General features: G+C 46.4%; 1 protein-coding gene across 5 annotated transcripts in view; it reads left to right on the top strand.

Moving 5' to 3' along the window:
- TENM3 (teneurin transmembrane protein 3) overlaps positions 1-14,368 on the top strand; it is a 2,451,411-nt gene extending 2,437,043 nt beyond the window's left edge. For all 5 annotated transcript variants that reach the window (XM_082715814.1, XM_082715812.1, XM_082715813.1 and 2 more), the window contains 4 exons: positions 335-631; positions 3,977-5,588; positions 8,411-8,541; positions 10,697-14,368. In XM_082715814.1, coding sequence (XP_082571940.1) covers positions 335-631; positions 3,977-5,588; positions 8,411-8,541; positions 10,697-11,452 — 2,796 coding nt within the window. In that variant the 3' untranslated portion in view covers positions 11,453-14,368. The remainder of the gene's footprint in view (positions 1-334; positions 632-3,976; positions 5,589-8,410; positions 8,542-10,696) is intronic.
- Positions 14,369-14,818: the final 450 nt, after the last annotated feature.

Raw genomic sequence — 14,818 nt, 5'->3', positions numbered from 1 at the left:
GAGATGCCATGTTCACCACCTCCATATCCTCCGAACGAACTTCAAAGCAAATACGTTTGGGTATTTTTCTTATCAGTTGCTTAAGTTTACAGCATCTAATTGAAAAGGTTTTGAACAAATGCCAGGCTGTCTTTCTGCCTAATGAAACCTTTTAAAGGAGCTGCTAATCTACTGCCTTGCACTTGTACCCAAGAAGTTGCTAAATTAATTTACTGACAAAGAGAATCAATCATCATAAATGGTGTTTAAACAATAGCAGGGACTCCGAAGAGTAATAAGGGGCTGGCATGGGGCTGGCAGGACTTACGTTCTCATCCTGTTTCTGTTGTAACAGGTTAATGGCAGGAACCTCCTTTCGGTTGACTTTGATCGAACAACAAAGACAGAGAAGATCTATGATGACCACCGTAAATTCCTGCTGAGGATTGCCTACGACACGTCAGGGCACCCGACTCTCTGGCTGCCCAGCAGCAAGCTGATGGCAGTCAATGTCACCTACTCGTCCACCGGCCAGATTGCCAGCGTCCAACGGGGCACGACTAGTGAAAAAGTCGACTACGATGGCCAGGGGAGGATTGTGTCTCGGGTCTTCGCAGACGGTAAAACGTGGAGCTACACATACTTGGACAAGGTATGGCCGCACGGTGAGAGTCAGAGGAGGGGAGCTATGACTGCTCTTTGTCAGTGACACCCAAGAGCCCCGCGGGGGAGGAGAACCGGGGTGGGGGGCCTGCGACGGGCTCTGTTTATTATTCTGAGTATCAGTACGTGAGTCGCATTGGTACATCGGTGATGAATTTCTGCATTAGAGTAGTAGTTTCTCCTTAGTTAGGTTCTACTACTGGAGACCCTTTTAAGTGATTTATGCCACAAACAAACAAGCAGTAACGCTGTCCACCTGCCAAGATTCTGCGTCGACAACATTCACAAATTAGACCTTGAGCATGTAAGTCATTTGTAAATCATCTCCGAGCTGGCTATTTCATTTGAGAAAGCCTCACGTTAGCGCTGCTCGTGTGTCCATTCTGTGCTGTTGCCGGCAGTGCGTCAGCATAACCACAAAAAGCGTGTAGATCCTATCTATGCATTATTCCAAAAGAGGCTATTTTTCAGAAAGCCGCGTCTCGGGCACTCTGTGTCAACTCTCCTCTCTTGTGCATATAAAAGGTGTAAGCCTCCCCCCGAAGGCTTTCCTCGGTCCTTAAGCACTAAACACGACACCAAAAAAGACCTAAACTTACCCGCATGCAAAACCCTCAGTCACACTCTGAGGTTTGGGACAGTGACTGTGGTGCAGAGGGATGAAAGCACAGTAAAGGGACAGGGAACAGGCCACCTCCCTGTAATTCCTTTCTGTAAAAAACAAAATCCACCAAAGAGCAAATTCGTGGAGCGTTTCATTTGCCCTTGAGACAAACTTGAGTCCTAGGGAGGGTTCTGTTTTGAGTTCCAATGCCTGTTGCACCCGGGCCCACGAGGCACAGGGCAGCCCAAGTCACAAACGCAGTGGTCACTGCCTCCAGCCTTACGCACATCGGCCAGAGTGACCTGTCCCCCCCGGACACTCAAGTCGGGGCCGCTGCTGTGCTCACCTCACGCCGTCTCGTTCTGCACAACTCTGCTCAGTCTGCACCCAACCCCACTGCCTGGCAGTCATTCCGTCTACCTCTCGACGGCCTCCACCCAGACTAGCCTTCCGGAGAACCAGTGTCAGGTTCACGGCTCCCCACAGATGCCTCCCAACTCGGGAACACTTCCAGCTGGGTGCCTACTTGCCAGTCTCTTCTCTCAAAAACCTCGTCTGCTCATCTGCTCCCCTTCAAAGAGGCTCCCCTTTGAGACAGTGGACCGGCCCCCCCCCCGATGACAGTTTCCCTCCTCAGTAATCATCACTCTCCACAGTTACTCCAACGGTGATTTCTTGAGAGACCACAGAGGAAGCCCCCCTGCACACATACCTTCCTGGGAGCCAGTCCTCATGCCTGGAAAACACGTCACCCTCCAACTTAACAAACTCAAGACAACTTCCTCCTGAAGAAGCAGGGAGTGGGTCCCCACTTCATCCTGAAACACTTCCCAAAGTAACTTAATTAAGCACATTACAGAGACATGTAACAGAAATACCCAGACCCTGAAAATTGATAGCGATCATGGGGAAATGTTTAAAAGGAGGCAGAGAGCACGGCCCTGATAAGAGCCACTGACAGGAGAAGACACCATCAGTAACTGAGGTCACGTTCGTGTATCAGTGGGGATCAGAAAAGCCAGCAAGTGCTTTCATCCTCTGTCTCAAATCCCTAAAATCTACCAAACCATTTCCATTTTCTTTTCCATTTCCTTGCTAGGATAGGCACCCTAAACCCAGACTTCTTCATAGCAAAAGTAGTAACACTTTACTAACTACCATCAGATGTGATTTTATTTATTTTTTTTTAAAGATTTATTTATTTATTTATTTGACAGAGAGAAATCACAAGTAGATGGAGAGGCAGGCAGAGAGAGAGAGAGAGAGAGGGAAGCAGGCTCCCCCTGCCGAGCAGAGAGCCCGATGCGGGACTCGATCCCAGGACCCTGGGATCATGACCTGAGCCGAAGGCAGCGGCTTAACCCACTGAGCCACCCAGGCACCCCAGATGTGATTTTAAATGACTACACAACTAGCTACTAATTCCTATGAATTCAGCAATCATCCAAGTCTTCCATGGCTCAGTGGAAACTATTAGGAACAGTTCTCAAGACATCTACTGCACAGCTAGCAGCCAAATACTGCCCTTAGATAGGCCCACAGAGGACACACTACAGAACTCGTCATGCAGGCTGCTTCCAAAGATGGTGGACAGTAGAGAGAAAGGGAACGTGCCTTGGACAAGGGATTATGTGTTTCTCTGGCAAAAGCAAAGCTAAGTCCCAGGAGGGCTCCTAACACACCCATCGCCCCAGATTTGCCATCACTGCATTTGGTCTAATGGGGTTTGGGGCAAGTTTCCGCAGAGGAGAGCATCGCCCATGCTCTCCTGAGCTACATTATCCACGATTGAGCCTCAGGGTTGAGCTTCTCTCATGCAGCCCTAATAAATGATCGTCTCATGTCTTTCTGCTATTCCTTGCAAAATAAGCAGAGCTTGTTTTAATTTATATATTTATTCACTGCGTTATTTAGCACCAAAGTGGAATGTAGCCCAGAAACCATTCCTGCACCAGCTAAGACATGAATCAGATTTGGTACTCGCTAAAGTTAATTTCAAAAATGTAGATTTTATTGTCATTCCAGATGACAGGTAAGAATTTGCAAACAAACCAACCAAGAAAACCATACCGGGATCTGTATTTCAATTAAGGGCCTTTACAGCTCTTGTTCACCATGTGATTTAGCGATGTTTGTTGACGTTGATGCTTTATATGCACATTATCCATTTTTTATTAATTTTAGGTCGCTTCTTCATAAAGTAATATTTTGAATGCTTTACACCTCCTCCCCCCACACACTGGAAATTAAAACATGATTTGAGTGGCTCTTCAGTCAAATGAGGGGGAAAAACCGCCTTCCTAAATAATTGCTGATGATGGGTAGGATTACTTTGCCCCTGTGCTGCTTTCTCCTTGAAACGTTGTCTTTAGAGCTGCTTTGTGCAGGCCTGTGTTGTGACTTAGCCCCAGCCATCGGCAGTCTGCTGCTTGGCTGTGGACACCTAGGAGAAGAACGGTACAGCCATGACAAGTGGCACCTCATGGATCTTGAGCCACTAACTGCAGAGCCCTCACGATGAAGCATCCGAGCAAATCAGGCCAGGGCTTGTTAACAACGTTTAAGGTCAAGGAGAGCCCCATTAAAATGAAAATCATTTTCTCGAGCTAAATGTTTCTGTGTGTTCGCGGTCACAGGATGTGCTTTTTGCTTACCCCCACCTCCACCGCACCTGCCCCTCCCCCCCCACGGGTCACAAATACTGAACAACTGTCTGTTGTGTCTTCGCAGTCCATGGTCCTCCTGCTTCACAGCCAGAGGCAGTACATCTTCGAATACGACATGTGGGACCGGCTGTCCGCCATCACCATGCCCAGCGTGGCTCGCCACACCATGCAGACCATGCGGTCCATCGGCTACTACCGCAACATCTACAACCCCCCTGAGAGCAACGCCTCGGTCATCACGGACTACAATGAGGAGGGGCTGCTTCTGCAGACGGCCTTCTTGGGAACCAGCCGCAGGGTCTTGTTCAAGTACCGGAGGCAGACCAGGCTCTCCGAGATCCTGTACGATAGCACGAGAGTCAGTTTTACCTACGATGAGACAGCGGGAGTCCTCAAAACCGTCAACCTCCAGAGCGATGGTTTTATTTGCACCATCAGGTACAGGCAAATTGGCCCCCTGATTGACAGGCAGATTTTCCGCTTTAGCGAGGACGGGATGGTCAATGCGAGGTTTGACTACAGCTATGATAACAGCTTTCGAGTGACCAGCATGCAGGGGGTCATCAATGAAACACCTCTGCCCATTGATCTCTATCAGTTTGATGACATTTCCGGCAAAGTTGAGCAGTTTGGAAAATTTGGAGTTATATATTATGATATTAACCAGATCATCTCCACGGCGGTGATGACATACACAAAACACTTTGACGCCCATGGCCGCATCAAGGAAATTCAGTACGAGATTTTCAGGTCACTCATGTACTGGATTACAATTCAGTATGATAACATGGGTCGGGTGACCAAAAGAGAAATCAAAATAGGGCCCTTTGCCAATACTACCAAATACGCTTACGAGTACGATGTTGACGGGCAGCTCCAGACTGTTTATCTAAATGAAAAGATCATGTGGCGCTACAACTATGACCTGAATGGAAACCTCCATTTGCTGAACCCGAGTAACAGTGCGCGTCTGACACCTCTTCGCTATGACTTGCGAGACAGGATCACTCGCCTCGGGGATGTTCAGTATCGGTTGGATGAGGATGGATTCCTGCGTCAGAGAGGCACAGAGATCTTTGAGTACAGCTCCAAGGGCCTTCTGACTCGAGTTTATAGTAAAGGCAGTGGCTGGACAGTGATCTATCGTTACGATGGCCTGGGAAGGCGCGTGTCTAGCAAAACCAGTCTGGGACAGCATCTGCAGTTTTTTTATGCTGACTTAACGTATCCCACAAGGATTACTCATGTCTACAACCACTCGAGTTCAGAAATCACTTCTCTCTATTATGATCTCCAAGGACATCTCTTTGCTATGGAAATCAGCAGTGGGGATGAATTCTACATTGCGTCAGATAACACAGGGACACCATTGGCTGTTTTCAGTAGCAATGGGCTTATGCTGAAACAGATTCAGTATACTGCATATGGAGAAATCTATTTCGACTCCAATATTGACTTTCAACTGGTAATTGGATTTCATGGTGGCTTATATGACCCACTCACAAAATTAATCCACTTTGGAGAAAGAGATTATGATATTTTGGCAGGACGATGGACAACGCCTGACATAGAAATCTGGAAGAGAATTGGGAAGGACCCAGCTCCTTTTAACCTCTACATGTTTAGGAATAACAACCCCGCAAGCAAAATCCATGATGTGAAAGATTACATCACAGGTAAGCATTTTTTTTTTCCTTTCCAAGTGCAGAATTCCTTTACTCCTTATATGAATACACACAATAACTAGAGTTGCTTTCTTTAGCCTTACACTTTACTCCTGCAAAATCAAATGCCTAGCCTTTTAAATGGGTTTATTTCTCTATGGAACCATAGAGAAACCAGAAAGGGAAACTGAGGCATCATTTGTTACTTCCTATTCTGTCTCCAATGCCCAAGGCCACAATTTTCTGAAATGATATGGAATCCAGTCCCTTAAGGAAGGGCGGTGACATAGGACTGTGGAAAACAGGATGAACTTGGGAGCCCCCAAATTGGAATTCTGATCCCAACTCTCCTTTAAGTCATGTGGCTTTATAGGTAAATCACAAGTTTTTTTAATCTGTTCCCTTAACAATGAAATGGGGAGATTAATGTCTCCTTTAATGAGATAATATTTATGCAATTCTGCTTTAATTACTACCTTACATATGTGTAATGTTGGTTTTTCTTTTACACGTGTGAGGTTTTTTTTTTTTTTAAGATTTTTTATTTATTTGACAGAGAGATCACAGGCAGAGAGGCAGGCAGAGAGAGAGGAGGAAGCAGGCTCCCTGCTGAGGAGAGAGCCCGATGCGGGGCTGAGTCACCCAGGCGCCCCCATGTGTGAGGTTCTAATGGAGGAACCATGAAACACAGCAGAGTGTGATTCACCATCTCATTCCTGGGATGTCTAACTCCCCTCCACTATCACCTCAGAGCAACAAAAGAAGAGTTTCTCCCACCACTTGCTTCGCCAGAGGGTCTTGTTTCTGTTTTCACTACCGTCTTCATACTATTTGGAGCACCAGTTTTTACTTGGTGGCACTACTAATAGACACGCTAATTTTTCCGCCAATAGGGGGTCATAAGACCTTTCCAAGTTTCAGGCGTGATCTGACTGAAACATCTCATCCCACTTCTGCCACCACCAAACTACCAGGATGAGAGACAAGGTCTTTGCAGGCACTGCTCTAATTCCCTTTGGTTCCTGACTTCTCCACTCACCCTGCACTCAATGGATTCTGAATCCTTCTGATCCCACCTTCCTTTCCTGACTTAGACTACCATGTGAACCTCTCTGCCATGTGTATGCTTCCTGGAAGAAGGTTCTATCCTGTTTTCTTTTTTGTTGTTGTTTTAGTTCGGTTTGGGGTTTTGTGTTTTGTTTTGGCTTGTGTTAGATGCTCCTTCAGGCTGTCTCTTCTCTTGCTAGTATTTGAGGCATACTGAGATGCCTGTTTTCTCAGTTCTTGGTATAGCTCTCAAAAGGCTGCCCCCTGTTCCTTTCACATCTGCTCGGTGCTTTCCCAGACTGCCAAAACTTGTCATAGCTCTCCTCCGTGTGAACCAGCTGACACTCGCCTCTTTCACAATCCTGGCTCAGCAACACCCTCATGGACTTCTCCTTCAGCTCTCTCAGTACACGTCGGCATCCGAGTCCCATTATTTTGGCAATACTTTTCCATACCTAAGACCCTGTGATTTTTATGTATTCACTGTTACACAGACATTATTCATATTAGGAGCAACTTTGCCCCCAACACTACCATTCAGGGGAATTTCCTCCAAAACATAAGGCCCCTGTAATCTTAAATACACTCACACACACACACACACACACACACACACAAAAGTAACACTCTCTACCCTACGTGATGAACTTGGGATTTTTCTCTCCCACCACCACCACCATCCCTCCTTTTAAAAGAGGGAGAATACCACTGGTTCTGTAGCCATATGATGTTTGGACAGAGGACCTGTCAGCCTGGTGATGAGGTGAGAGTTTGTGCCCTAGAGGAGGAAATGGGAAGCAAGTGGCTCTCCATCATTCTGACAAGCAGTTTACCACTGGTTATTTAAGAGGTGTTGACAGGGGCTGCGTGAAAGGCGGGAAAGCCCACAGCTCCTGAATCCATCCTCTCCTAGCAACATGGACTGCAGTGAATGCCATAGCAGCACTTTCTGGAAAACATCAAAAGAGAGATAGAACAGCATAAAATATATTAGGTGAAATGCAATTTCAAATTTTCCAGCAATGTGCTTAATATATAAAATAATCTACACCCAACTGTACTCATAAAGCTGCAAGCCTGCTGAGTAGTTCTGTAACATTATAACCTTCAGAATAGAATAAAAGCCTTATTCTGAGCTTAATGGCTTTTGGAGTCACATGGCAATATTTTAAAATACCATTTTAAAGGTTTCCAGGTTCTCTCCCCAAAAAGTTCGTCTCCACCTGTGCCCAAGTGCGCCTTTGAAGTCAGAGCTGATGGGAATCCGGACTTCTGTGCCCTTAGCCAGTTCTGCCAGTTTTCAGCATTCCTCTTTGATTAAGAATCAACTGTTGATTTTAATTCTCTCAATTTAGGGTTTTTATTAATAGAAAATGGGTTGTGGAAGCTGCATATCCTTGGGCAATCGCTTTTGAAAGCTAATAACACTCAACTTCTATTTAAGACCAGTCTTGACTAACTACCAATTCCCTCTGTTTTCCTCGGCGGCCGCTCTTTCATGCCGCTGGCTGTTGTTATTACCCCTTTTCATCGCATATTACAAGCCCAGGATGCCACCTCGCACGTGTGACACTTTGCTAGTCTCAGCGCTTGCCATCGCTCTGTTATGGAGGCTGGTGGCTTCAAGTCTGGAAGTAGCGGGATCAGAATGGGAGAAGGCAGACAACCATGTGATCCTCTTCAGGCTCTTGTTTGTGAACTGGGGGGTTTTTTTAAAGGTAAGAATTTCAACGCATGAAAGCACAAAATAACTCTAACACCGTTCGTTTTGAACAATCTTCTCCTAGATGTTAACAGCTGGCTGGTGACATTTGGTTTCCATCTGCACAATGCTATTCCTGGATTCCCTGTTCCCAAATTTGATTTAACCGAGCCTTCTTACGAACTTGTGAAGAGTCAGCAGTGGGATGATGTACCGGTAAGAAACAAATAGCAAAACTGTGAAAAGGTGACCGATGGCTGAGCTGGGGCGTATTTACCCGTTTAACCAAACTGCTCTTGTGAAAGCTGGGCCAAAGACCCGTTTTCCATTTTTTTGACTCTTTCAGGCTAGAAAAACATCCCACTTCTGTGCAGCAAACCAGGGGCCTGTTAAACAGGCTTAAATCTGTTTTTAGTGATGCTAATAAAAACATAAAAAGACATTATCAGAAGGTAATAAAATGAGGGAGCTCATTTTGGAGCAAAAGGTTTCTACAGAGAACCCCCGTGGAAGCACATTTATAGCCCTTGGGACCTTAAGGCAAAGATACAATAAACGGGAGGGCCTGGAATTCGTATTACAAATGAGCAGGCCACAAACAATGCCGCAAAGTTCAACTCCTTTAAAATCTGAAGAGTGTTTCACGGGAACAGATTGAAAATAAAAATAAAATGTCCTCTGATAAAGCTCCATCTGCAACTAGGTGTTTATAGAATTTTCCTGAAAATAACATTTCAGGAGGCCTATAATTGTTCTGAGAACTAAAATAAAAGAAAAAGAATGGAAAATTGCAAACTCAAAGCTGCCATTTCAGAAAATGGCCCTTTTAATTCCTGTCTTTCAGAGATCAGAAAGAAATGTACAACAAAACACTAGAATTTCTAACTAAAAGCAAGAATAATTAAAGATCAAGAAGTTGGGTTCCCCCGTAATGATAAGGAGAAGAGAGTGCAGAGTTTCTTAGAAAGATTAATCCCTTGCCCCCCTTGAGCAATTTCCTATAATTTCAGTGACTACAAAGAGAAAAGCAATCATGGCTGAAACACCCACACAGACACACACACACACACACACACACACACACACACACACAGTGTATTCAGTGCCAATACCTCTGTTTTCTGGTAGGTGTTTCATACTTCACATTAAACAGTTCCTTCTCCGAGATGTCACCTTTACATTTTTTTAGAAAGCAAAACCCATCATGTTTCCAAGGTCTGGGAGCCATTTTCACATTTCGAATTGCAAATATATCTACACTGATAAAGTGTCCTGATGACACATTGAAGTTTCCCAAGGCATCTGAACAGGCACGTCCTAATTGTGTCTGACTTTCCAGCATGTCTGTGAACACTTAAGTCTTACTGTACAAATGGACTTGCCAACTTTCTTCCTAGGCAGCCTCCTAAATATGGTTCAAGTTCTCTGTCAAGAGAAGCGCAGGGTAAGGACAGCTTAGGGAATGGCTGGCAAAGACACTGGAGGCCGCCCCAAGTGCAGAAAAAACAAATGTTTCTTTCACTGCTGCAGATGAAACAGATGTTTGGGGGGAAACACCGGCCAGACAAACATCTGGCAGTAGAAGAAATGGCTGAGTTCAGACGCCCCCAATTCAAAACATTTGCCAGCGTCGATGGTCCACCGTCCCTGTCTCCAAAAAGTTGATGTTTCCCTGAAGTAATAAACACTCCCCTCCAGCTGTCCCACTGCGCAGTGGGCCCTGTACAGTCCGCTTCTGCAGGTAGCGCTGGGGAAATGCAGTTGAAAACTGTGTTTGCTGGAACAGAGGACAGAGGTTCCCTCAGTGAAAGCACAGGCATTCCAAAGCCTATGAAGCAGGACGCGGTGGTCCCGCGCGGAGTAGCACAGCCTTTCAGACCTGTGTGTGTGCTGGCCGCTTCCTCCCGGGGCTCCCAGGGAGAAAGCCGCAGTGACCCTGAGGAACGGGGTTCCCCAAATGCGATGGGCGTGGGAAAGGGGCATCCAGACACTAAAAGAGAAAAGCTGAAACCATTTTGTGCCCACGATGGAGACTAAAAAGCTCTTAGCTAATACATGATGAAGTCCCCCTCTTTTTCCGTTTCAAAACTGATTTGGATCAACTTCAGGGGAAGGGACCTTTGAGTGCCTTCCTCCACCCGGAGTTGTTTTTAAGCCCTTTCATCTCTAAAGAACCCACTGAGCTTTTAATAAATGCCTGGGAGCGCTCCACAGACGTCCCCCCACCCCCACCCCCAGACCCCTCTTTTTGGGTTGTTGTCAGGACCGGGCGCGCTGCCAGGAAGCCTGGCTCCCGGGCAACCAAGAGCTACAGATGTTCTCTAAACCGTGTCCCTCCCCGCCCCCCGCCCCGGCTCTGTTTGCTCCGCAGCCCATTTTCGGAGTCCAGCAGCAGGTGGCGAGGCAAGCGCAGGCCTTCCTGTCCCTGGGGAAGATGGCCGAGGTGCAGGTGAGCCGGCGCAAGGGCGGCGGCGCGCCCTCGTGGCTGTGGTTCGCCACGGTCAAGTCGCTCATCGGCAAGGGCGTGATGCTGGCCGTGAGCCAGGGCCGCGTGCAGACCAACGTGCTCAACATCGCCAACGAGGACTGCATCAAGGTGGCGGCCGTGCTCAACAACGCCTTCTACCTGGAGAACCTGCACTTCACCATCGAGGGCAAGGACACGCACTACTTCATCAAGACCAGCACGCCCGAGAGCGACCTGGGCACGCTGCGGCTGACGAGCGGCCGCAAGGCGCTGGAGAACGGCATCAACGTGACCGTGTCGCAGTCCACCACGGTGGTCAACGGCAGGACGCGCAGGTTCGCCGACGTGGAGATGCAGTTCGGCGCGCTGGCGCTGCACGTGCGCTACGGCATGACGCTGGACGAGGAGAAGGCGCGCATCCTGGAGCAGGCGCGGCAGCGCGCGCTCGCGCGGGCCTGGGCGCGCGAGCAGCAGCGCGTGCGCGACGGCGAGGAGGGCGCGCGCCTCTGGACGGAGGGCGAGAAGCGGCAGCTGCTGAGCGCGGGCAAGGTGCAGGGCTACGACGGGTACTACGTACTCTCGGTGGAGCAGTACCCCGAGCTGGCGGACAGCGCCAACAACATCCAGTTCCTCCGACAAAGCGAGATCGGCAAGAGGTAACCCCCCGGGGCCGGCGGCCGCGCCCGGGACAGGCGGCCACCCCGCGTACGCGCGCGCGGGCGGGCGGGCGGGCGGGCGGACCGGCCGGGGACCGGGCGCCGCGTCCCCCCGGAGCCTCACCCACGCCCCTGCTCTGCTCGGATCTTTCTGGAGCACAATCCGAAGCGGACTCTCCGTCGCGGAAGAGCCTTCCGGGAGACCCGGACTGCTGTCAGGACCAGAAGACGACCACGAAGAAAATCCACAAAAAAAACTCAAAAACACTTTTTTTCTGAATGACCTTAAAGGTGATCGGCTTTAAAGAATATGTTTACATATGCATATCGCTGCACTCAGTCGGACGGGAAGTATTAAGAGGAAAAATAAATAAGTGAAAGAAAGGAGGGGAAAGAAAAAAAAAAAAGGCCTGAACGCGTTGCGCGAGGCCCTCCGTTCCTTGGAGGCACTGTATCTAACTAAGGTCCAAACAAAGTGCATACAGTGTTTCCAGATACGACCGAATTGTCGACCTTTGCTTACAAGAAGTAGTCTCTCTGCATAGGATGTGATATATATCTCTGTTAATTTTAAAATGTGGGGCAAAATTACTGTTTGTAGACAACCCAGCTGCTTTCCCTGTGCTGCTTTGTAAAAGGACATCGGCACAAGCGAGTTCTGCTCTGGCGGGGATTTCATAATGGATTTTACAATGCTAACGTGGTTTGCCTTGGGGGGGAAAAAAAACTGGCAAATAGAATCCTTGTCACTGATAAGCAAAGGAAACCCTGATTTTTTTGTAAATTATGTGAGACAAGTTGTTTATGGATTTTTATATGAATTACGATTTACTGTACATCAAATATTAGTCTCAGAGGAGTTAATTTATGTAAAGTGTTTAAAAAGTTTATACTTAAAAATAAAATGATAAAAACATGTGAACTGTGTGATTTTTTTAAAAGGATTGCACCTTTTGTTATCTGTTATAGCTGTACAGTATAAATTATTATATTGTAGAGATATAACGACTTATGCCTATAATGTCCAGAAGTGTTAATATTTTTGTATTAGGTTGGAAAAAAAAATGTGCAACTTTCTATCACTAGATGGATAGGACAGTGCAATCCGAAGTGGGTGGCTGATTAGAGAACTGCTCCTTAGTCTGTCTTCTCTTTTTCATCGGGCCAGTGTCCTCAACCCTTATCAACCGAGAGGCACAGCAGAAAACTAAGGCTGGTGGAATATAGCAGAAGATATGAATTAATAATAATAATAAAAATAAAATATAGCAACTGGGCCGGAGAGGTCCTCTCTCGTCCCCTAAAAGTCGAGGGGAGTGGATAGAATTAACCACAGGGTTTTTACTGTTAACCATTCCTTGAAGCTCCATTTCGTGATGGAGGCAAGAGACCACATCAGATGCTCCAGGAAACGTGCGTGAGAAGGAAAGGATCTGATGTAGTCCTGACCGTCAACATGTGTCTTAAGATCTAGGAAAGATAGCAGAACCTGAGCAGCGGGAAGAGGGCCAGATGGGAAAGTCGGGGTCCCTCTGCTAGCCTTGGGTGTGGACCGTCAGGTCACCAAGAGGGACACAAAAGGGAGAGACGGGCTCCTGTCAGTCCACGGGACCCCACCCGTCCTGGGAGCTGGTTTGAATGGCCGCCTCCTCTGTCTCGGGGAAGACTGCGGGTGCAGGGGTGGCCGACCCAGCTGGAAGTGAAATGTCGGCCGTGCCCTCCCGCACCCGCGCGAGCCGGCCCGGGCACAGCGGCCATCTGTACTCCCGGGTTGGGCCAGCCGCTATTGCAAATCTCTTTACGTGAGCACTAAATTCAGCCACAAAAATATTTTTAGAAAAATATTTCTCAGTTCATTGAGCTATAGTACACACTGTTTTCCTCTATGTATAATGGTGATAAATATAGCAAGTGAACATGTCATGTCGTAAATATAAAGGTTCAAGTGATGTATTGAAAATAATTTTCTAACTGCTTTGTATGTATCACATACTCTAAATTGCACAGTAGGCGTGTTTATTAAACAGATTGGCTGGGAAAGTTTCAAAATAGCTACTGAATTTACAGTATCAGTGCTATTACTGTCTTTGTGTATTTGGTAGAACATACCGAAGTAATTAATCTTCTAATGAATGCTGATATTTTATTAGAATGAAAGCACAGATTAGCATTAATATTTTTTATCCTGGAAATCCTTTGGCGAGTATTACGAAGCCCCGGTTTAAAAAAACTATGAGATTTCAAACCACATAAACATGGCTCTGTTTTACATTTTATTTTTTAACTGTTACCTTAGGCGTTTGCAGTTCTGTTCGATGGAATTTCTGCAGGACTGTTTAGCATGCTGTTAAGTACTTTTGGTTGAAATAGGCTCTGAGTCTAAATTCTCAGAAATGTTTCTGATGCATTGACCATGAGAAGCTTGTACCACGTGACAGAAGTGAAATCATAATCCTACCCTCTTCTCGACATGGACTGGTCCTTAAGGCTGGCACCGAAAAATAACAGATTGGGAGTATCTCTTGGTGCTTATTTTAGATGAAGTCAAATCAACCCAATTAGTGTCTTGTTAGTAGGTATAATGAGCCTATTTCTTTCTAAAAAGACTTGTGATCTGGACATGCTTTTACAAGAAATAGTGACCTTGGGGAATATGTAAACAAAAGACCTTTTTCTAAGAGTTGGGGGTGGGGGGTGGGGGACTGTATAATGGAAAGAATTAGCTTACAAAAAAAAATTGATATTCAAAGTATTTTAGGCAAAGCCAGTCAAAATGCTTTCATGATATTTTGAGATGTAAATTTTGTCTGATTTGTATTGTTCTTTTCATTTGCCTTCTTAACTTTCTATGTGACCTGAATTTTCCATACCTTGACTATAGATTGCATCTAGGCATTCCAATAAAAGCCAACCCAATGTGTGTGTGTTTATAATTTTTTTTTTTAAAGTTTTGGGCTAGCCAGCGTGTATTTTAGGGCAAAGGATGCAAACAGATGCTTTGTAAGGGGTCCTGATTCATTGGCAACCCAGTTGGTCGTATCATTTCTTTTCTTTTTTTCTTTTTAATTTCTGTGTCCACTGGCCACACTGCCAGCTCAGCATTGTACACTTCACAGGGGACTCCTCCCATGGCCTACTTTAAAAAAACGTTAAATATACCCCCACAAAGTCAAACATGATCCCCAGAAAGAAGAATTTTTAAAAAGAAGGAAAAAAAACAAACAAACTACTGCCCATTCCTGCTGGAAAACAGACCTCGTTCCTGTGATCCTGGCAATAAGTGCTTAATTAAAACACTTGATTAGAATAATCAGTTTTGGCCTGATAGGCTCCCAGCCTCCTGGAGATGTCTACATCTACATACAGCCCT

The sequence above is a fragment of the Mustela nivalis genome (genome assembly GCF_964662115.1).
Source record: "Mustela nivalis genome assembly, chromosome: 20".
NCBI classification, from domain to species: domain Eukaryota; kingdom Metazoa; phylum Chordata; class Mammalia; order Carnivora; family Mustelidae; genus Mustela; species Mustela nivalis.
Note: the sequence above shows the minus strand (reverse complement) of the source record. Positions and strands in the feature narration are given on the sequence as shown.